This window comes from Danio aesculapii, chromosome 2 (assembly GCF_903798145.1).
Source record: "Danio aesculapii chromosome 2, fDanAes4.1, whole genome shotgun sequence".
Lineage (NCBI taxonomy): Eukaryota > Metazoa > Chordata > Actinopteri > Cypriniformes > Danionidae > Danio > Danio aesculapii.
The window spans coordinates 17,795,098-17,818,271 of NC_079436.1; the positions used below are offsets into that span (position 1 = coordinate 17,795,098).

At 42.0% G+C, this 23,174-nt stretch overlaps 1 protein-coding gene across 1 annotated transcript in view; it reads right to left on the reverse strand.

The window, feature by feature from the left end:
- plppr4a (phospholipid phosphatase related 4a) overlaps positions 1-23,174 on the reverse strand; it is a 50,500-nt gene that overhangs the window by 21,157 nt on the left and 6,169 nt on the right. The window contains exon 2 of the mRNA XM_056473942.1: positions 967-1,152. Within this exon, the coding sequence (XP_056329917.1) occupies positions 967-1,152 (186 nt within the window). The remainder of the gene's footprint in view (positions 1-966; positions 1,153-23,174) is intronic.

The window sequence follows — 23,174 nt, forward strand, 5'->3', positions numbered from 1 at the left end:
AGAACGAAACTAAACTAAACAAGAAACAAAAAAAACAACCAAGAAACAAAACGAAACTAAACTAAATAAGAATCCAAACCAAACAAAACTAACCAAGAAACAAAACGAAAAAAGATACAAAACAGAACAAAACTAAACAAGTATGAAACGAAAGGAAACAAAACTAAACAAGAAATAAAACTAAACTAAATAAGAATTGAAATGAAAGAAAATGAAACAAAACAAAACAATAAACTAAACTAAACTAAACTAAATAAGAAATGAAACCAAACCGAACAAAACAAAATAAACCAAGAAACAAAATGAAATAAAACTAAACTAAACAAGAAACAAAACAAAACTAAACTAAATAAGAAACTAAACCAAACAAAACCAACTAAGAAACAAAACAAAACAAACTGAAACAAAACAAAACAAGAAACGAAACAAAACTAAACTAAACAAGAAACTAAACTAAACTAAACTAAATAAAAAAATGAAACCAAACCAAACAAAACAAAATTAACCAAGAAACGAAACGAAACGAAACGAAATGAAACGAAACGAAACGAAACGAAACGAAACAAGAAATCAAACAAAACAAAATAAAAAGCGAAATGAAATGAAGCAAAGCTAAACACGAAACTAAACTAAACTAAATAAGAAACCTAACCAAATGAAACAAGTCTAACCAAGAAATGAAACAAAACAAAACAAGAAACAACCTGAAACAAAACTAAACAAGAAAGGAAACAAAACTAAACTAAACAAGAAACAAAACTATGAAAATTTACAATCATTATCAAAGAACCATCTGGCACATTTAACTTCAGGTGTCTAAAGAGAAAGCCGAGGCACATCATCAAAAACAGATAAATTTATATTCACTCCAATATGCATTCTTGGTCTGCTAAACAGAGATCAAACACTGCATTAATAAGTAAGAGTGCCCTCAAGACTAAGCAAGAGTGTCACTCTGGTGTTTACCGTCACTGCTGGCCCGGCAAAAGCCAGACTGAAGAGCATGAGGAAGGGGATGACCTCCTTTGTGGGCTCGATGTAAGGCATGCTGAGACTGCGGTCATTGCAGCTGTAGCCTGAACGCACTGGCTTAAAAATATCTGTCAACTCCAAGAAGTACAAGCTGACCACAGAGGACACCAGAATCGGCAGCTGTAGAGATGAAAAAAGGAAAATATATTAGAGTGGTCTCATTACTAAATACAATCAGTGCATCAATACAGTGTGATTGCATTAGTAATAAACAACATGATTTATTATAGGGATTAGTGATATCTTTATCATTAGATAATGGCTAGGTCAATTAGCATTGTGTTGTCATAATATACTTTATTCTTATAAAAATACCCTGGATGGATTGAAGAGGACAAATAAATCATACATTTCCAGTATCATAGGTTTATTGTCTTCAGGTTTGATAAGTTTGTCCATTTCTATCTTCTTTTTCCTCAGCTATAGAGATAGCATAGATATTTACACTAGATATCGCATATGGACCCTGAGCATACGTCAATAGCGCTGCCACATTTGTGCTCCCAGGATATTCGACCACATTAGTCAGGACTAAAGCCAGCGTGAAGATGGACTTTAGCGCTGTGTACGGGTGTAGTAACGAGCAAATAAAGAAAACAAAGCACAAAGGCAGAACATTTCAGAGGTAAGATTTCATTTTTTATGATTTTGTATGTTATGAACTTTTGTGCTAAACAAGTATTGATGATAATACAGTCACTTACTGCCCTGACCATAAGGCAAAGTAGCACCAACCTGCACTCTATTCTAGGCTTATGCTAGTTTTGTTAAATAAAATCAGCAAACAAAGTCAATGAAATATGACAAAACAACGCTGAGGTGCTAGAAACTTGTGTTATTGCTAAGTGAGCGCATTCACAAACGAATCGCTCCCTCTGTTAGAATGAGAAGTGAAAGCAGGAGAGGGGGTGTGTTTAATTTAACAGGTAGGAAGGAAAATACATTTCCATGCATACAAACACTCGCTCTTTGTCAGGAATGCCCGTGTATTCACTTATCCATCGAAGTACAAAAGTGATCGATCAGATATATAGTGGAGGACTGGCCATATATATATATATATATATGTGTGTGTGTGTGTGTATATGTATATCTCTGGCTCTGGATGGCCAGTCCTCCACTGCACCTGGGTCCCACATTCATTTCAATTACCCTGTACTAAAATGGCATCTCTATTGACGAGTTCCTTACAATAGACAACAATAGCATATAGGTGATATCTAATGTTAATATCTATGCAAAGGTAGTTGAAGTTTTTACTTATTGCAGTCTGCGAGTTTTATCACAAGTCTGATTTGAGACAAAGATGTCCTGTCTATAATTAATGTGTTCTTATGAGGATGGCAGATGGCTACACAAAGCATGCAAATAAAGTAGGTAGGTAGGTGAATGAACTTGCCAAATCACTGACCCCACAAATTTATCAACAAAGGGGTTTCTTTGGCCTGAAAGTATCATCCCAAGACAAAGGCAGAGTCGTTAAAACCCTGCCCGTAGCATTTGCATCACTTTGGCTCAGCCAGTAGTCAGGAAGCAAAGGTTTATGTCCTGCAATACTGGGCTGTTACAGATTCGAATGAAGTGATATAATTAAAAACCAAAGAATATAACTTTTCAGTTATATGTAGATTATTGTTAATTTGAAACTAGATTTTATAAATGTATTTTTTCCACATGTGATGCGAATGTGGAGTTTATGTGTGAGGTGCCCTCTAGTGTCCAGTATGAATGAAACGTCCTGGTTACGTACGTAACCCACGTTCCCCGAATAGGGAACGGAGATGTGTGTCTGTTATTAAACAGACTTTTGGGAGTGCTTTAGACGACCAATCACATCTGAAGATAAGAAAACGGGCCAATGAAATGCCAATTGAATTGGCGGAGCTTAGCTCCACAGCTGAAACTGATGAGCCAATTAGGGCTATATCAGTCGGCTGCTGGAGCCAGCTCATCAGAATTTGCCTGCTGAAGAGCCGATCACTCAGCTCCCAGCTGGAGACTCAGGTGCTGTGGCAGTGGAGACACACGTCTCCGTTCCCTATTCGGGGAACGTGGGTTACGTACGTAACCAGGACGTTCCCCTTCATATGGGAACTTCAACGTGTGTCTGTTATTAAACAGACTTTTGGGAGACTGTATGGAAAGCGCCACAGCAGCTAAGCCTGTCGCGTCCCTGATGTGTAGTTTGCCAAGCCAAAGCGTGAGCGCACTGACATCACCAAGAGCGCAACCTTCCAACGTCCCCTAGGCCCAACATATTACCATTACATGGGAATAAAAGTTTTAAATCAGGGGTCGTAAGTGTGCTTTTACCTAGCTAATATAGACTAGGGATTTTGGAAATACGACAGTACGTTGGGAAAGCGTGCCAGTCCCCGAAGGGGGAGGACGCAGCGGAGACCACCTGCTACCCTAAAAGGGGAGACCTGATGGTAAGGAGACATATGGACTAGCCCTAATGAGGGGGAGTGCTACATATGATAAGCTGGTTAGCGGTTTAGGGAAGACACGGGACCGCCTAATAAGGGGGAACACACCGTGGTAATAATGCATATGACATCACCAAATGGGGATGCACATAGCTGGCACCGATCCTCAATATGAGTGTAGACCTAATGGGCATACCAACCGCACACTGAGCCATGCACTCGACTCCTCCGCTGAGTCGATGCTGGGGGCCTCGGAGGAATTCTCTAGGGTTCGCCTGGGAAGGGAAACTTACTAGTAGAATAGGAAAAAGCGCACGCATCTCCGGTTTAGGGAGCCTGGCGCAGCAAGCGTTTGTGACACCGAGCTTAATTCTCCCCCGATTGATTGGGATTTCCCAATAACCGGGAGAAAACTGCTCCACTCGGAGGTTATAAAACCTCGCAAATGTGTTAGGTGTCGCCCAACCCGCAGCTCTGCAGATATCTGTGAGAGAGGCGCCGCGTGCTAACGCCAATGAGGAAGCGACACCTCTAGTGGAGTGCGCTCTCACGTTAGGAGGCGCGGCTCGCCCTGGCATTGATAAGCGAGGGCGATGGCATCAACTAACCAGTGGGCCAACCTCTGTTTTGACACGGCACTTCCCTTCTGCCGGCCACCATAACAGATAAAGAGCTGTTCACATGATCTTACATTTTGCGTTCGTTCCACGTAAAGGCGCAAAGCGCGAACGGGACAAAGCAGTGAGTGGGCTGAGCCTGCCTCCTCCGCAGGCAGCGCTTGCAGGTTCACCACCTGACTATAAATGGGGTGGTAGGAACCTTGGGCACATAGCCAGGTCGGGGTCTCAGGACAACGTGAGAGTAACCCGGCCCGAATTCAAGGCACGATTCGCTGACCGAAAATGCCTCCAGATCCCCAACTCTCTTGAATGGCGCCAATGCGATCAGCAGAGCTGTCATAATGACAGAATACGGAATCGAGTGGCTAAAACAGATCTCTCTGCAGCCACCAGGACTAAAGAGAGATCCAAGAGGGCATGAGAGGGGGGCGGGATGGATTTAATCGCAGCGCGCCTCTGAGGAATCGGATGATTAGATCATGCTTCCCGAGCGTGTTGCCATCCACCGCGTCATGATGAGCGGAGATGCCGCCACGTAAACCTTCAGTGTGGAGGGTGACAGCCTACGCTCCAGCTTATCCTGAAGGAAGGATAACACAATGCTAATCTGGCATTCTCGGGGAGAAGCGCACCACTCAGAGAATAGACTCCACTTCAGGGCGTAGGCATGCCTCGTAGAGGGTGCTCTAGCCTGAGTGATGGTGTTAAGTACCGCGGGCGGTAAGTCACCAAAGTCCTCCGCGCTCCGTCTATGGACCACACGTGGAGGTTCCAGAGATCTGGGCGTGGGTGCCAGATGGTGCCCCGTCCCTGAGAGAGGAGGTCCTCCCTTAGGGGAATGCGCCAAGGAGGGGCCGCCGCGAGGAGTGTGAGCTCCGAAACCCAGGTCCGGTTGGGCCAGAGGGGCGCAACAAACAAGACCTGCTCCTCGTCCTCCCTGACTTTGCACAAAGTTTGTGCGATTAGGCTCACTGGGGGAAACGCGTATTTGCGCGTGCCCGATGGCCAGCTGTGAGCCAGTGCATCCGTGCCGAGGGGGGCCTCGGTCAGGGAATAAAACAGCTTGCAATGTGCGTTCTCGGTGGAAGCAACAGATCGGTCTGGGCTTCCCCAAAGCGCACCCATATCAGCTGGACCGAATCGGGGTGGAGTTTCCACTCTCCTCGGGACACTAGCTGCCGTGAGAGCGCATCGGCTGCACGGTTGAGCTCGCCCGGGATGTGAATGGCACACAGTGATTTTAGCCGCGTGTGACTCCAAAGGAGCAGACGGCGAGCGAGCTGAGGCATGCGGCGAGAGCGCATACCCTCCATATGGTTGATATAAGCCACCGCCGCCATGCTGTCCGTCCTGACCAGCATGTGTTTCTGCTCCAACACCGGGAAAAAGCGGCGGAGAGCCAGATACACTGCCAACAGCTCCAGGCAGTTAATATGCCAATGCAGGCGGGGTCCGGACCACGAACCCGCGGCTGCATGCTCGTTGCACACGGCCCCCCAGCCCGTGCTGGAGGCATGTGTCATTACGACAACATGCCTGGATACTAGCCCTAGGGGCACTCCGGCCCGTAGAAAAGCCAGATCCGTCCAGGGGCTGAGGGTGCGGAGACACAGCAGAGTGATGTTCACCCGGTGCGTACCCGCGCGCCATGCCCGTCTGGGGACTCGATCGCGAAGCCAACGCTGAAGTGGTCTCATATGAAGCAAACCGAGCGGCGAGACCGCGGCTGCGGATGCCATATGCCCCAGGAGCCTCTGAAAACATTTCAGTGGGACCACTATTTTCCTGTGGAGCTCGTTACACAGGAAAGCATTAGCCTGGCGCGCTCCTTGGAGAGGCGCGCAACCATAGCAACCGAATCCAGCTCCAGCCCGAGGTAAGAGATCCTCTGCACAGGGCAAAGTTTGCTCTTCTCTCGGTTGACCTGAAACCCCAACTGGTCGAGGTGCCGAAGCACTTTGACTCTGTGCATAATCAACTGATCGCGAGAGGAGGCTAAAATGAGCCAGTCATCGAGATAGTTGAGTGTGCGGATGCCCGCAAGCCGCAGTGGCGCAGAGCACCCTCCGCGAGCTTGGTGAAAACCCGCGGAGACAGAGAGAGCCCGAAGGGGAGGACTTTGTACTGCCACGCTCGTCCTTCGAACGCAAACCGGAGAAAAGGGCGGTGGCGTGGAAGAATAGAGACATGAAAATACGCGTCCTTCAGGTCTATGGCTGCAGACCAATCTTGTGGACGGACGCTCTGAAGCAAGCGTTTCTGCGTAAGCATTCTGAAAGCATTTAGTGTAAATGACAGTTCAGTCTGCGCAGATCAAGGATTGGTCTTAACCCCCCGCTCTTTTTTGGGCACGACGAAATACGGGCTGTAGAACCAGGACTCCATCTCGGCTGGAGGGACCTGCTCGATTGCGTCCTTCGCCAGGAGGACCGCAATCTCCTCTCGCAAGACAGGGGCGCTCATGGGGATCACCCTCGTGAAAAGGACACCCGTGAACTTGGGAGGGCGAATAGCGAACTGAATCGCATAGCCGAGTCTGACCGTCCGTATGAGCCACCGCGATGCGCTGGGCAGCGCTAACCAGGCTGGCAGAGCGCGCGCTAATGGCACCATCGGAGCGATCACTGACGTGCCAGCGGAGGGGCAGCTCGGGATGGGAGTGCTCATCCCGGGAAGCGGTGCGTCCCGGGGAAGAGCTGAAAATAAGAGAATTTCTCTTACCTTCCTCCCTGGATCCCGCGGTGAGGCCAGAGTGAGAGAAAGGAGTCCGTCCTGCTGCACTCTGAGGGCCTGAGGCGAAGGGTCCCGGTGCTGCGAGCTGAAAGGCGGAGCGTCCCAGACTGGCAGTACTCGGGCTCGCGCATCCGGAGAGAGAGGAAACTGCTCTTTTGGAAATTTGGTGGCCGGCAGCGAGGAGTTTAAAGTCGTTGTGGACTGATTTAATAATCCTCGGCCCCCCACCGAGGAAAGAGCAGGTCCCCTCTTTTCCGAATGGCCCGTCCCAGGAACGCTTCGCGGTCCGTTTACTGGACTTAGCGGCGCCCTGGGGCGGGGGCGTTGCAGTCCCGCGGGAGGCTCGGCATTGCCGCCTGGCCGGAGCGGGCAGCGAAAGCGGAGCAGATGAAGCCGCGGGTGGACGCCCTCGGCGAAGAGCAACCGCAGCGGAAGGGGCAGCGGGAGGAGCAGTTTTTCGAGCCCGCTGATAGATGACCTCACCCCTCGCCTTGGACTGCTTTTCACCGCGGAGAATTCCTGGGTGAACTCCCCGACGGTGTCGCCGAAAAGGCCAGCCTGGGATACGGGAGCGTTAAGAAAGCAAGCTTTGTCAATGTCTCTCATATAGCCAAGCTCAGCCAGGGGTGGCATTCCTGGACCACTAATGTGGCCATCGTCTTCCCCAGGGCACGAGCAGCCGATTTAATAGTCACGAGAGCATAATCGGTTGCCGTGCGGAGCTCATGCAGCAAGCCTGGGGGAGAACCGCCCTCCTGCATCTTGGCCAGCTTCTCGGCTTGGTAGCGTTGATAGGTGGTCATAGCGTGCAGAGCGGAGGTGGCCTGGCCCGCAGCAGTGTAGGCTCTGGCCGTGAGAGACTCAGATAACCTGCACGCTTTGGAAGGGAGTGAGGGCGGACCTCTCCGAGTGGAGCAGCTCTGCGGACAGAGCACGCTCCGCCTGGGGAATCGCCTCATAACCCCTGGCCGCTCCGTCATCGAGGGAGGTGAGAGCGGGAGCGCACGAGGACCGGGCAGAAAAAGGTGCCCTTCATGCCTGCGTGAGCTCTCTGTGTACCTCCGGGAAGAAGGGGACGGGGGGTCTAAAAGGCTTCGCCTTCTTCACCCCCACGTAACACCCATCTAAGCGGTCCGGCCGCGGTTCTGGGGGACAAGCCATCTCCAGTCCCACGGCCGAAGCAGCCCGGAATAACACGGCTAACATGTCCGACTCCAGATCCGAAACCTCACTGACAACCCCGGAGGGTGGCAGGGGGTCCGGATCTTCATCAGAGCATGTCAGCCCGCCCTCCGATGCAGCGATGGACATCACGTCCCCGGTGTCATCTAATGAGAGCGCGGCCAACCCAGAGGATGGACCAGCGCTAACACTCGAAGCAGAAACAGAGCGCACTGACGAGGAGCGAGGGGTCCGCGGGCCAGAAGGCGACGGATTAGCCCCCACTGTAACCCTCAGGCCTGCCCGAGTGCTAACCGCTTGGCGGGGAGCAGCAGGGGTGACTTGCCCTAATAAAAGAGCTCGCCGCTACCTCAGTTGCGCAACAGTCAAGCCATCGCAATGCGGGCAAGAACTGTCCGCGAGCACCGCATCAACATGTTGGACCCCCAAGCATGTGACGCAGTACTCGTGCCTGTCATCCGGGGAGAGGAAACCACCGCATCCAGAAACGCACGGTCGAAACGACATCTTTAAAAAGACGCGCTGCACGACCGTGTGCTCTCTTAGGGAATTCTGCTCTTTTAAAAAACTGCTCTTTCAGGTCACCAGCGAAATGCCAAGGGGACGGGAAACCCAGCTCGACCGCCGCTAGAACGTCTTCCCTCGCACTGGTGAGAATAATGCTTTCTTCAATGTTGGAAGTCAGCTCAGCAGAAGGGTTCTTCAGTCTCAGATCGGGTCTGAAGCAACAATTCTGATGAGCTGGCTCCAGCAGCCGACTGATATAGCCCTAATTGGCTCATCAGTTTCAGCTGTGGAGCTAAGCTCCGCCAATTCAATTGGCATTTCATTGGCCCGTTTTCTTATCTTCAGATGTGATTGGTCGTCTAAAGCACTCCCAAAAGTCTGTTTAATAACAGACACACGTTGAAGTTCCCATATGAAGGGGAACAGATATAACAATAGTAGGCAATTTTGTTTTAAGTAAGGATTCGGTTTGTATTGCGTTTGGCTTGATCAAGCACCCGCACACTGATGTTTTTCTTGCTATACATGTAAATTATTGTCATTGATATTGTCATTGCAATAAAAAAACTGAAAATATTGTGATATAGTTTTAAATGGATAGTTCAACAAAAAAGTTTAAAACCTTTTTATTTTCATTAAAACCAGAAATGTGAACAAACCTTTTAAGTCTTTATTAGATAGATAGATAGATAGATAGATAGATGGATAGATAGATAGATAGATAGATAGATAGATAGATAGATAGATAGATAGATAGATAGATAGATAGATAGATAGATAGATAGATAGATAGATAGATAGATAGATAGATAGATAGATAGATAGATAGATAGATAGATAGAGTGCAGTCTGAAAGTATTCATAGCGCTTCACTTTTTCCACAATTTTTTTGTTACCAATTAATTTATTTCCTCAGAATTCAACACACAATACCCCATAATGACAATGTAAAAAAAGAGTTTTTGAAATTGTTACAAATTTATTAAAAATAAAAAACCCTGAAAATTCACACGTACATAAGTATTCATAGCCTTTGCTCAATACTTTGTTGATGCACCTTTGCCAGCAATTACAGCCTCAAGTCTTTTTGAATATGGTGCCACAAGCTTGGCACACCTGTCTTTGGGAATTTTTGCCCATTCCTTTTTGCAGTACCTCTCAAGCTTTATCAAGTTGGATGGGAAGTGACGGTGTACAGCCATTTCTAGATCTCTCCAGAGATGGAGAGGATTTAGGTCTGGGCTCTGGCTGGGCCATTCAAGGACATTCGCCGAGTTGTTGTGAAGCCACTCCATTAATATTTTGGCTGTGTGCTTTGGGTCATTGTCCTGTTGGAAAATGAACCGTCGCGCCAGTCTGAGGTCAAGAGCACTCTAAAGCAGGTTTTCATTCTGGATGTCTGTGTACATTGCTGCAATTATCTTTCCCTCTATCCTGACTAGTCTTCCAGTTACTGCTGCTGAAAAACATCCCACAGCATGATGCTGCCACCACCATGTTTCACTGTAGGGATGGTATTAGCCTGGTGATGAGCGGTGTCTGGTTTTCTCCAAATGTAAAGCCTGCCATTCACTCCAAAGAGTTCAATTTTAGTCTCATCAGACCAAAGAATTTAGTTTCTTATGGTCTGAGAGTCCTTCAGATGCCTTTTGGTGAATTCCAGACTGGGAATGGCTTCCGTCTAGTCACTCTACCATACAGGCCTGATTGGTGGATTGCTGCACAGATGGCTGTCGTTCTGTAAGGTTCTCCTCTCTCCACAGAAGAACCCTGGAGCTCAGACAGAGTGACCATCTGGTTATTGATCACCTCCCTGACTAAGGACCCTTCTTCCTTGATCATTCAGCTTACATGGGAGGCCAGCTCTAGCAAGAGTCCTGGTGGTTCCAAACATCTTCCACTTACGCATGATGGAGGCCACTGTGCTCATTGGAACTTTCAGAGCAGCAGAAATTTTTCTGCAATCTTCCCCAGCCTTGTGCCTTGAGACAATCCTGTCTCGGAGGTACACAGACAATGCTTTTGTCTTCATGCTTGGTTTGTGCTTTGCACTGTCAACCCTGGGACCTTATATAGACAGGTGTATGCCTTTTCAAATAATGTCTAATCAACTGAATTTACCACAGGTGAACTCCAATAAAGCTGCTGAAATATCTCAAGAATGATCAATGGAAACAGAATGTACCTGTGCTCAATTTAGAGCTTCACGACAAAGGCTGTGAATACTTACAGTATGTTCATGTGATTTTTAATTAAAAAAAAATCTGCAACAATTTCAAAAACTATTTTTTTTCACATTGTCATTATGGGGTATTGTGTGTAGGATTTTGATGAAATAAATGAATTTAATCCATTTTGGAATAAGGGTGTAACATAAAAAAAAAAACATGAAAAAGTGAAGCACTATGAATACTTTCCGGATGCTCTGTAGATATTTGTTTTATTGTCAGTATCAACAGCATATCTTATACAGTAATAAGAGTTATTTACAAATGTTTTAAATGGGCTTTCAGTGCATTTGACATTTTATTACTTTCTAAAAGCAGTAATAAACTGAAATTACACTAAAATTGCTACAAAATGTAACTAAGTATACAACTTTTTCTGTTTATTTAATAATGTGCTTTGAAAGTATGTTTTTTTTACATTCTTAAAAAATGTATTTTCAATGAATAGTTAAAATAATACTAAAATATATAAATATCAAATGCTAAATAAATACACTTCTAAAAAATAAACTAAGCATTAATTAAAGTTCGTTTTTCTGAAATATATTTTTAGAAAATATACTAAATTGCAATTATTTTAAAGTGTGTTAAAAGTTATATATAAAAGCATAGTAATAATTGTATTGAATAGGGCCGATCAAGCACATAATTTTTTTGCTTTTTTACAAAAAATGCCTCAGTAAACACAGCGTCAGCTTTTCCCATTCAGAAACGACTGGATGGTCAGTTGTAATCCAATCCCAAGGTATTTACGACATGAAGGAATGCTCAGAACTGGACACACAGAGAACTTCTATAAGTTCCTTGCTTAAGACAGATGTTTTTAAATGTAAACTTTTATTCTCTCTTTATGTGTAATCAGGTGTTTTGCAACATGTCTCTTGCTCATGTATTAATATTATGGTTCCCCATTGGGAGGGGAACTTCAATGCTATGTGGAAGACTTTCACTATGGGGATTTCATCAGAATCCAATCATCTGAAAGAGTATAAAATGGGCCAATAAAATGCCAATGAGTTGGCGGCATCAGCATGCACACCTGAGGGTTCCAGTGGGAGTAAATTCGCCGCCCTCGGGCTTGCGGACCTCCCACTCCTCCAAGCACTCCACCAAGCTTCGAGCAAGAGAAGCGATCCGTCCTCTCGGAAGGTCGCCCTCTCGCTTGATGACACCGAGGACTAGATGTCCACCACTCCATCGGAGGGTGGGCTATCATTGTCTGATGAAGATCTAAACCAACTCCCTCCCTCCGAGGTGGTGACCGCGACGCCGGATGCGGATGCAGCATGCTGGTCGTGCTTAACCAGGTTGCTTCGGCCGTGGTTCTGGAGATGGTTCATCTCCCAGCTCCAAGACCGGACTGACTAGATGGGTGTTCTAAGCCTCCCGTCCCCTTCTTCCCAGAAGTGCACAGTAGGCTCACGCAGTCTTGGAGGGCAACTTTCTCTGCCCGATCTGCGTGCGCCTCCGCCGTCACCATCTTTGATGGCGGAGCAGCCAAGGGGAATGAGATGATCCTCCAGATCGAGCGTGCCATTGCAACTTATGTCCATGTGGTGCCTCTTCCTGGCGGGGTCAACCTCATCTCACGTCTAAAGCGTGCAGGTTATCTGCCTCCCTCGGGACCAGAGTCTTCACAGCCCCGGGTCAGGCTGCTTCTGCCTTGTACGCTATGGCCACCTACCAGCGCTACCAAGTGCAGGCGCTGGCCCAGCTGCATGAGGGTGGGTCCGACCCAGGCTTGTTACATGAGCTCCGCACTGCAACCGAATATACTCTACGGACCACCAAGTTGGCTGTGTGTGCCCTGGGAAGGACGATGGCCACATTAGTGGTGCAGGAGCACCACCTCTGGCCAAACCTGGAAGATATGCGCAAAGTTGACAAAGTTTGCTTTCTAAACTCGCCCATATACCAGGCTGGCCAGTGTTGTGCTTTCTTTCCTTAAGGATAGGTTGGAGCGGAGGCTGTCACCCTCCACGTTCATGTGGCTACCATCTCCGCTCACAATGACACGCTCCCCTCTCATGCCCTCTTGGGATCTCGCTGTAGCGCTTACGAGCATGTGTGGAGATCCGTTCGAACCACTCAACTCAGTATCCTTGAGATTTCTGTCCCTGAAGACAGCTCTGTTGGTCGTGTTGGCATTGATTAGAGGGTCGAGGACCTGGAGGCATTTTCGGTCAGTGACTCGTGCATGGAATTCGGGCTGGCCTAATCTCACGTTGTCCTGTGGGTATGTGCCCAAGGTTCCTACCACACCATTTAAGGACCAGGTAGTGAGCCTGCAAGTGCTGCCCACGGAGGAGGCAGACCCAGCCCTTTCATTACTGTGTCCTGTTCGCGCTTTGCGAATTTATTTGGACCGCACTCAGAGCTTTAGGTCCTCTGAGCAGCACTTTGTGTGTTATGGTGGTCGGCAGAAGGGAAGTGCCGTATCTAAACAGAGGTTGGCCCACTGGATAGTGGATGCCATCTTCCTTCCTTATCAGAGCCAGGGCGAGACTTGTTCCCCATGGGTGAGAGCGCATTTCGCTCGGGCATCACATCCTCTTGGGCGTTTGCACATGGTGCTTCTCTAACAATCATCTGTATAGCTGCGGGCTGGGCGACACCTAAGACATTTGCAAGATTTTACAATCTGCAAGTGGAGCTGGTTTCCTCAAGGGTGTTAAGAAACCCTGGTGATTGAGTTAATTCGGTTAAGGTTTTGTAACATGCGCCTTTCTCTCTAACACAGAGATACGTGTGCCTTCTCGCTTGTCAGTTGAGTTCCCCGCTTGGTGAACGCTGCAGAGTTCCTCTGAGGCCCCCAGCATCTGACTCAGCGGAGGAGTCAGGTGTTGGCCCGTTACGTTGTTGGCATGCCCGCTGTTCAGCCCACATTCTGGGTATATGTGCCTGCTATGCGCGATCCCCACTGGCGATCCCATATGCTCACTCAGCCACGATGTAGTCCCTCCTCCTAGGCGGGCTTGTGTCTTTCCTCTCCGCTAACCATCTTTTCATGTGAGTACTCCCCCTTTTCAGGGTTAGTTCATATGTCTTCTTGCCACCAGGTCTCCCCCTTTTGGGCAGCAGGCGGCCTCCGCAGCGTCTTCCCTATCGGGACTGCACACTTTCCCAATGTACTGTTGTATTTCCTAGAGTTTAACTAGGTGCATTTTACGATTCCCGAAAAATATATCTAAATCTGTAAAACTTCTTAATAAGTAAGAGGCCAGGGAACATGTCGGAAGACTGCGCCTTTGGTGATGCAAGTGCACTCAAGCTGGATGATTGGCATAACCTCTTACCAGAGACATGTTGAGGTTCAATCATTGTGGTGTTTTCTATAGATTTCCCCATAGTGGAAGTTTTCCACATAGCATTGAAGTTCCCCTCCTGATGGGAAACGCAGCGGTTATTAAGGTAACCCTCATTCCCAGAGGGGGGAATGGAATTGCTATGTTCCTTTGCCACAATGATTGCCCCTTAGCTGTTAGCCATAAAAGGCTCTTTCAGTTAGAAAAGGATGCCTCAGCTTGGCACGAGCAGCGTTTTTATACAAGATTAATTGTAATTGACGCCAGCTGTGCACGCTGACGCCACCAACTCATTGGCATTTCATTGGACCATTTTTATACTCTTTCATATAAATTGGATTCTGACCAAATCCCCAAAGTGGACGTTTTCCACATAGCATTTCCATTCCCCCCCCTCAGGAAATGAGGGTTACTTTAGTAACTGTTGCATTTTATTACTTCTGCAATCAAGGTTTAACTCTACCACAGCTAAACAAGATCATAGATAGTTCATGTTTGATGTCCCTGCAAAACTAATTTGTTGTATTGAATGATTGTTTACATTTCATGTTCACATTTTAAGAAGCTTTGAACATTTCTGCATCAGTTTAAACCCAGAATGCCAATGCAAATCCCTTTGAAACCAGAAGTTAACTTCTCATTGGTCAACTCAGCTCTAAATGGTGGGTACAAAACCATCCTTATAAAAACTTGTGCCTAAGGCCACAGCCCAGAGCCCCCACGAACACTAAAAAACTTTAAACCAGAGAAAGACTTGAACCCAGACCTAGAACCCCAGAGGACTGGGGAGGGAGCCAGACAAAATGGATTAATCGCACAGCTCAGACATTCCCATCTCCGATACCTTTTTTTCTTTCTTTTCCATCAAGAGTCTAGTTAAGTTTAGTGTGTCGTGAAACTGAAAAAAATTTTACCGCCTCAACTTGAAAATCCAGACTCCACCCCACTCCAAGCCTCGCGAGGACAAAAAACTGATGACCATCTAACCACGTGCTCAACAGAGGGAGTTCTTTTCATCACAAAAGGAACGCAAGTAACACTTCCAGACCACTACTGAACTGGTGTAAACGAAATGTAACCCTAAAGAGACCATAGAAGGGTTAAATTGATTATTTGTGGTTCGCTTGGTTTGGTCTTACAAAATCTGAGGTTTTTACATCATTACACTCTCTCAAACTCTTGTTTTACTTTCTTTGCTCTTCTTTACATCTGTTTGAATGTGTGTTTGTGTTAGGTGTTAGTTTCTGTTGGATTAGTCAATAAAGTTTCATTTTGTATATAGAAGGTGCTTGTGCATGTTTATAAATCTAATGTCTTAAACTTCGATCTTGCTACCCTGATTAAATATAAATAGGTTTTTATTTTTATAGCAATAGCCATAGTTAAAGTCAACTGTCCATTCGAACGATCACTGGACGATTTGTTTGTTTGGATTTGAAGAGTCGATTCTTTTGAAGCCCCGTTCAAATGAATCTTTAATTCCCTTTGAGCTAATTTGCTACATAATACACTTATAATATATTTAAATTAACTTTTTGGTTAGCATACTTGTAATATACTATTGAAATAAAAAACATATTTGCAATGTAACGTAGTATAGTTTTTTTTTTTTTCGCCAAGATACTGGTTAACAAAAAAAGATTCCTCTTTTTTCAACGATCTTCAGTTTAACAAAAAAGTTAATAGAATTGATTGAGAGCTTGGTTGTTAATGTATGTGCTTTACTTCAGAAGATGTATTTTATGTTAAAATGCAATTACAGTAAAGATGAGGTGGACAAAATTACTTGTGATGTTGCATGACCAAAACTCACTATAGTCGATAACTCTTTTTACACTAAATGCAGCATGACTGATGCTCCTTTCTACTCCTGATGAGATCCAGATAATACTGACAAGGAGGACAAATGGATTTGCAACACTAGCTTTGCCATGTGCAGCGTAGATTTTGCCGCATGGCATGATGTGAAAAAAAATCAGCATGGGTATAGAGCACAACATCAAAGCATTGTCAAGTTTGTTTACTACAGACATTAATTTACTCATGAGCTGAAAAGCCCCGCTACAAGAATACCCATAGGAAAGTCTTTAGAGAACCATTCATCTGCGTTTTGATGTTATTAATGCAGAACTAAATTATTGCACAAAACTACGCAAGATTTATCACATAAATGGTTTCATAGTTTTTTATTTTGACTCATTCAGATGTGACAATGAGCTTCACAGTCATGTATTCCACAAAGCACTCTGGGTTGAATAACTCTAAAACAGCATACTCGAGGTGTCATTTATATATATATCATATCATTACATATGATTACAGAAAGTGAAAAAACAAACAAAAATTAGGCTGTTATAAATATCAGTGTCTGCACTTTTATGTAAAAACTCAAATATTTACATTATTATTTAATTTATTTAGCTTTCTTGTGAATCATTGAACTAATAATTAGTTGCACAACCATGAGAACTACTTCATGTGTGCTGTATGGAAACTTCTGGTTACAATAGAATGTAATTATTCAATTGGCAAGGGTAATCAGTCAGTTCTAGCATCTTCTTTTGTGTTCACCAGAAGAAAGAAACTTGTGAAGTGGTACTCCTTGATGACAGAATTTGAAATTTTAGGTAAATTATCCCTTTAAGTGGGCGCATGTTCTCCCTGCATTTGCGTGGGTTTCCTTCGGGTGCTCCGGTTTCCCCCACAAGTCCAAAGACATGTGGTACAGGTTAATTGGGTAAGCTAAAATTGTAGTGTATGTGTATGAATAGGAGGATATGGGTGTTTCCCAGTGATGGGTTGCAGCTGGAAGGGCATCCGCTGCGTAAAACATATGCTGGATAAGTTGGCGGTTCATTTCGCTGTGGTGACCTCTGATTAATAAAGGGAGTAAGCTGAAAAAAATGAATAAATGAATGAATGAATATCCCTTTAAGTTCATTCCATACACTGTTTTTCTCACTTGTTCTCATTCACCACTACATTTGTCTTGGAACATTTACAATCACAGAAATCTCTCTTTTTGTTTGTGGTTTGAATTAATAAATATCTTGAACCTCATCTCAGATAATATTATTGAATCATGTTAACAAATTAAGAATTTGTGGGTCATATATGATAAGAAAGGGATTTCATATACAAAGCATAGCTAATGCAAGTGTCTGCTTTAATTTTTCCAATGACTATCAAAAAGTGTCAAAACATGATGAAACAATGTTCTTTGACATTCATTCAACATAATATATTTATTAATGTAAAAATGAAACCACATATTCTGATCAATACATAATAAAATATATTTAAAAATTAAGTAATCATAAGTAATCATAATAACAGAATTCTCTTTCATTTTTCGAATAATCTTTTCAAAAAGAAAAAAAGTCAAAATATCCCTTTATTAATCCGGGTCGCCACAGCGTAATGAATCGCCAACTTATCCAGCACATGTTTTACGCAGCGGAATTCCTTCCAGCTGCAACCCATCTCTGGGAAACATCCATACACACTCACACTCATTCACTACGGTCAATTTAGCCTACCAAATTCACCTGTACCACATGACCCAACTGCCAAACGCCAACTGACCCAGCCGAGGCTTGAACCAGCGACCTTCTTGCTGGGAGGCGACAGCACTACCTACTGCGCCACTTCGTCGCCCTCTAACATAGTTATTTATGTAAAAATGAAACCACATATTCTGATCAATACTTAATAAAATATATTTAAAAAATAAGTACTCACACTAAATTGTATTATATTTATATTAATAAAAACATACTGCAAAAATTATAAAATATTTATTCAATTCATTTATTAGAGAGCGATAGCCAGTGTGCCATCGTGCTTCCCATGGATAAAACATGGCAGTTTAAATTATAGAGAAAAAGTATAAAGAAGTAAAATGACAATAGGGTTGCATTGTGTGTAACCACGTAGGGAGACAAGGGACAACGAAGTGAGGATCCTTTTTCAGGTTTTATTCAGAATTGTAGTCAGACACGCTATGATCAACAACAAGCGCAAATGGGCACAACCAAGGCAATCAGGTGGTTTTGACAGGTAACAGGCAGATGGTCAGTACATGCAGCAGGCAGGCTAAACAACAAAACAAAGCATGGGAAACTATAAAAGGAAACGCTTTGTAATGTTACAGGGACTTTTACACACCTGAAACTTGTCTATAGCACTTGTTCACTGCTGCTCTTATAGTTGTGTAAATTGCTTCCTTGTCCTCATTTGTAAGTCGCTTTGGATAAAAGCGTCTGCTAAATGACTAAATGTAAATGTAAATGTGAAATCCAGCGTTCCCAAGATGTAGGGGTACAACATCAATATGCCGTCAAGTTGACGTTCTGTGCCAGCAAGGAAAACTCAGCAATAAGAGTCTTAAAGTGAGCTGTATATATGTGTGTAATCAGTACATGAGCAGCATCAGCTGTGTGAGTGTAATCAATGGAGACTTGGAGCAGGTGTGTGTGTTGCGTGACAGGACTTGTAGTTCATTTTGAGACAGGATTGTAGTCCATGTAAATGTGAATGTTCTCCAGCGATCTATGAAGGTTAGATCGCTGGGTGATTGTGACAGTGTGATCCATAAAAAAGTAATTTAAAATGCTACCAAATTACTCTTGTTTTAAATATGCCTGACAAATTTTATTGCTATATACCTGTATATAAACCATTACATTAAATCACATTTTAGTGTATTTTACTTCAAATTAAATCATAATCAAATATGCCGGTCTTCATTTTTGCTTTCTTATAAGTATGTAAATAAATAAACAAATAAATAAATAAATAAGTTTATTAATAATAAGGACACATTCTATGTAGAAAAAAGCTGTAATACATGTTTTGCATTATTATTATTATTATTACTATTATTATAATTTTAATGCTCGAAAATCAGCATTTCTAAGAACTTAAACTAATTTACCCTGCTTTTTTTTCTTTTGCCTTTTTCTGAGCAGATTTACTGTAAACTGTCATTGACCCAATGACCTATTTGATGAAAGCTACACTACATTTGAAGACTTCAGGGTTGGTAATATTTATTTCATGATTTTAAGCATACTGTCTCCTGCATACTGAGGCGGTATTTAAAAGATCAAACATACAGTACAGAGCAGGCTACAATTTTCAGTAGTCATTACTGTAATATTACAAGATCTATCTCTCTCATTTTTTTTTCAAACAAAGTGCTACCGATCAGCATTATGTTAGTAAATGACCTACATATTCCCCAATACATATAATGAGGGTTTGGATGAAACTACGATGAATTTACATCCCCTGGGGTTTTTCACATTCTTCAGCAACACCGGGTTCATGCTAAGGTTAGAGAGAAGATGTGTGATAAAAGGAGAACGAAGGTTATTCTCAGGTGAATATTCATGAAATATTTATAGATATGCTAGAGATTTTGTTGTCATTGACACAGTTCACCCCACAGTATCTCAATGAACAAGGATCAGCTGGAAGGGTCTTCAGTGTGTATCTATTGCAGCTCCCAGGAGGACACATATTGCGATGCAAAGTGGAAATGTGGCGTCGTACTGAATAATTACGAAACTTGAGCGGACAGCATGAGGATCAAAGGTGGGGGTAGGGGCGTTAATTACTGTAATCAGCCCTTTTCTAAAAAGAGGAGCACATCTGCAGAAAAACACCCTGCAGTCTGAACTTCTATTAATGCAACATCTTATAGCAGAGATACAAAAATCCTTTATAGTATTGTAGTGGGTCACTTGAGGTTAAAAATTAAATCTCATAGTTATTGGGTTTTAACACCTTAACTAGCACTAATTCTGCAGTTATTAAAGAAATACTGTATTCTGCAGATTGTACTAACTGGTCATAGACGCGATGTCCTTTTTTGTTTATTTTTGAAGAAAGTACTTTTATTTACATATGAATGATATTATTTATTAATTTTTCTTCAGCTTAGTCCCTTATTTATCAGGGGTCGCCACAGCGGAATGAACCACCAACTATTCCGGCTGATGCACTTCGAGCCGCAACCCAGTACTGGGAAACACCCATTCACATTCAGACACCTATACTGGATGTCTTTGCACTGTGGGGGAAACAGACTAAGCCTAAGAAAAATGAATGAATGAAGTAGTAAGTTTGTGTTTGTCATTTTTAAGTAAAATTATTAAAAACAGGATGATATGCTAACTAGCACTAATTACTTATTTTGCAAATTTGAAATAAATCATCCACTGAACAGAAAACAATGACCTGACTCAATAGCAGTAACTATTGCTTCAGCTGATGTGACAAGAATATCTTTGTTAGTACAATACAATAATCAATATTGCATGAATAAACACAATTATGTTAGCTGAACAAAATATTGTTACTGAGAAGAACTAAAAAACAGTTGTTGAGACAACTCAAAGTTCTTACTGCATCAAGTTGCCTTGTTTTCTCAACAATTTATTTTTTACAGTGTTGTGCATGTCTTTGGACTGTGGGGGAAACCGGAGCACCTGGAGGACACCAACGCAAACATAAAATTTGCCACATTTAATGTTTCGAATAACTTAAAAATGGTTAAAATATGGTTAACTAATGTTCCATCAGCATTTATTGTAAAATATATGTATGTAAAAATCAAATTATCTTTAACTATCCCATACTTATATGACAGAATAAGTAAACATAAGATACATTCGATTCGTATTTTAAATGACCGATGTGTTTTGCTGACAATGAGTAAATCCTTTAGCAAAATATAAGGATTCAAAATGGGATCAGATGATTTTCATTCTAAATATGTCTGATTTGCTAGTATACAGTATATATACAGTATAAGCTATTGTCACACTAAATTACATTCTATTATGTGTCTTCTGTTAGTCATAGTGAAAGTATTATATTATATTATGTTACATTACGTTACATTATATTATATTATATTATATTATATTATATTATATTATATTATATTATATTATATTATATTATATTATATTATATTATGTTACATTATATTATATTATGTTATATTATATTATATTATATTATATTATATTATATTATATTATATTATAAAATATAAGATATTTTAATACACAAAATGTGTATTTTTCCTTAAAAATAAAAAAGGATATAAGCTAAAAGGGATACAAAAAATCAAGCTATGTTACACTTTTATGCCTGAATGTAATTTTTTTTGCCTTTATCCTGTATATTTTCTAATGTTAAGCAGTGAATTGCTAAAACAAAAGTCTTACTCAAGTCTTTAAGACTTGTCATTAAAGTTGGTACAAACTTACAACTTACAACGCAATACACAACAAAAAGTACTTTGTTTATAATACATTTGTATATTAAGTCATTAAAACTTGCATCACACATTTATATTAAAGGGAAAAGAAAAGAAATACAACTGAATAGTTTTACAAAAAACAAAAAAAAAAAATAAAGGTAAAAATGATAAAAAGTAGTTTATATAAATCTAAGTATGCACAATATATCAGTAGCAGAATTGTTAATTACATTTTACCAGCCTATATTGCATATTTAATGGTGTTTGGTGTCTTTCCCTATTGTTACATTTTATATGTATTTAATAAACTAGTTATTTTGACCCCAGTGAAGTTCCATGTCACTATACTTAATACATTCTGCTATTTCAGAAGTCCTTGTACAAAAAAAAAAAATAAAAAATACGACACAAAAACACTGACTAAGCAAATCAGTATTGTACGCAAGAGGAATTTAACACAAAACACAGATAAATGTTGTCAGTGTTGCCCACGTGTCTCAATAAAACAGTTTTGCATCTGCAAAGACACACTTCTCAGTAAAGAAATATTGTAGCCCACTGTTAGGGTATAGTTTTTTGCAACACAGGCTCACTGTAAATACGTGCTTCAGCCTATGTTAACTAAATAAATACCAAAACATTGTTGTACTTGTGATGCAGAGCATTTTGGTTTAAGTCTAGTAAAGCACATTTCCACAATTGAGATAAAAAGTAAATATCAAAACTATACATAAAAGCACTTTTATCTTACTTTTGCTTCTGAAAACTCAAACCAAATGTTCTTGTTGGATCAATTGCTGAAGTTTTGATCACGGTAAATGGTATTATTATGATATTGACATAAGCTGAAGAAAATATTACTTTAACAAGTATAATAACCAAAATAATACTTATTGTATAGCATTATTGTATACTGTAAATGTGTAGGGAAAAGGTTTAAATAAATTACATTGCAATGGGGTGATAAAGAACAATACAGTTGGTAACACATTACAATAACATAAAATGCAATTGTTAATGCATTAAAATCAACAGTTAGAAATAACCATATTGTAGTTATATGTTAAAGTTAATTAAAAATATACAACTGAATAGTAATAGTTACTCAATTTAATAAAATAAGACTTTTTAAATGCAAATCAGAAATTAACTAAGAATTTAACATGAGCCAAGATTAATAAATGCTTGTCAATGCATTGACTTTAGTAGAGCTTTACTGTACAGAGTTAACAAAAAAGGCCTATAAATAGGCACAGAATTTTCAATGTCAGATTAAAATGTGAAAATGTTCATGTTTGAAAATAAATCAACTCTCTTTAAATCTTGATTTAATTTACTTTAAATAAAGTAAATTAAGTCTTCAAATATTTGTTGCCGTGATGAACAACAACTGAAACGCAACTGAAATACAACTCATCCTATATTTAATCGACTGACATGAGCAGAGCAGAGATCATTATTATTCATGACCTTTCCAAATAAAGTAAAAACAGGGCATTTCATTCTAAGGCCAATTCCTAGGGTTCTAAATAGACATATAAACATCTCTGGTAGGTTTTCACACTTATTATACATAAGCTACATACCTTCTATGTATACATTACAGAACTATTTAAAGGGCACCTATGGTGAAAAATCTACTTTTCAAGCTATTTGGACAAACGTGTGTGGGTATAGTGTATAGACTGTCATATTGGGGTGATATAAACACACCCAGTAGGGCTGCACGATTCTGGCAAAAATGTGAATCACAACTTTTTTTTGCTTAAAATCAAGATCCCGATTCTTTCTCATGATTCTGCAAATGTAAAATAAAGGTTAATATGATTAGCCTATTATTATTGTTCATTCGCAAACATATG